General features: G+C 59.4%; 1 protein-coding gene across 1 annotated transcript in view; it reads left to right on the top strand.

Annotated features, from left to right (window-relative positions):
* Window positions 1-990, top strand: part of VOLCADRAFT_61291 (uncharacterized protein) — a gene marked incomplete at both ends in the record, with an annotated part of 19,040 nt that extends 18,050 nt beyond the window's left edge. The window contains 2 exons of the mRNA XM_002951370.1: window positions 52-176; window positions 911-990. Coding sequence (XP_002951416.1) covers window positions 52-176; window positions 911-990 — 205 coding nt within the window. The remainder of the gene's footprint in view (window positions 1-51; window positions 177-910) is intronic.
* Window positions 991-1,061: the final 71 nt, after the last annotated feature.

The raw sequence follows: 1,061 nt of genomic DNA, 5'->3' as shown, positions 1-1,061 counted from the left end.
TACCCACCCTCCCTCCCACCCGCACACAACACAAAAGGTGGAGGCCCTGAGGCCGATGTCGGCCGGCATCCTATCCGAGCGGCGAGCTGTACGACCATTCGGGTTGCTGGGCGGCCAACCCGGAGATCCCGGACTCAATCTGCTACTGCGCCGCGACGGCCGAATCGTCAACCTAGGTGAGCTGTAGCAGCAGCAGCAGCAGCAACTACAACAACAACGATAACACGCAACAGCCCGCCAGAAAGCCAGAACACAGATAGACAGACAAACAAACAAACAAACAGACAAACAAACAAACAGACAGACAGACAGACAGACAGACAGAGCTGATCGTGGGCATGACGTCATGGAGAGGGGGGAGGAGATTTGGGGACACTGTTAACCCCCCCTATTGGTCCGGACGTTAACGTCGTGGTGCATCTCTATCACACCCTGCCCCTTCTGTTGCTGAGGCGCGGACGTGCCTGGGAATCTCCAGTGCGCTATCTTTCGCACACCTGGTTTACCTTTGTATACGTACGTATGTATGCTGTTACAGGGTGGTATAGCTTCACCAGCGGCCCCCTTTCCCTTGGAGGCAGTTCCCTGCTCTCCCCTGCGAGAGGGGCACCCAAATCCGCTCACCCCATCCGACTTCAGAATGTATTTGTTCGGCGCCTCAACTTAGTTCCTGGTCAGCTCGCAAGCTGATATTATCACGTCCTACACCGTCCATAAGATGGGAGGCCACCTCCCATTTCAACACCTCTCACACACCCGAAAGATCGGCAGGCGGATTTGAAACCGGGTCGCCCGGGGACAGAAGCCAGGCCTTAACCTCTGCCAGCCACCTGCCTTATGTATGTATGTATGTAAACGGTGTGCTTGCGGCCCTATGTGTGTGTGTGTGTGTGTGCGCTCCCCGCTGCAGGCGCTAAGGCCACGGTGTACCTGGAGGCGGGAGACCAGCTGCGCATCGTGACGCCGGGCGGCGGGGGCTACGGGCCGCCCGGAGCGGACCTGGAGACGGCGGCGGCGCTGAAGCGGCGGCGTGTGGGCGGCGAGGGGGAGGGGGAGGGGGA

The sequence above is a fragment of the Volvox carteri genome (assembly GCF_000143455.1).
Source record: "Volvox carteri f. nagariensis unplaced genomic scaffold VOLCAscaffold_23, whole genome shotgun sequence".
NCBI lineage: Eukaryota > Viridiplantae > Chlorophyta > Chlorophyceae > Chlamydomonadales > Volvocaceae > Volvox > Volvox carteri.
The sequence above is the reverse complement of the archived record's forward strand: the minus strand, read 5'-3'. Positions and strand labels throughout refer to the sequence as shown.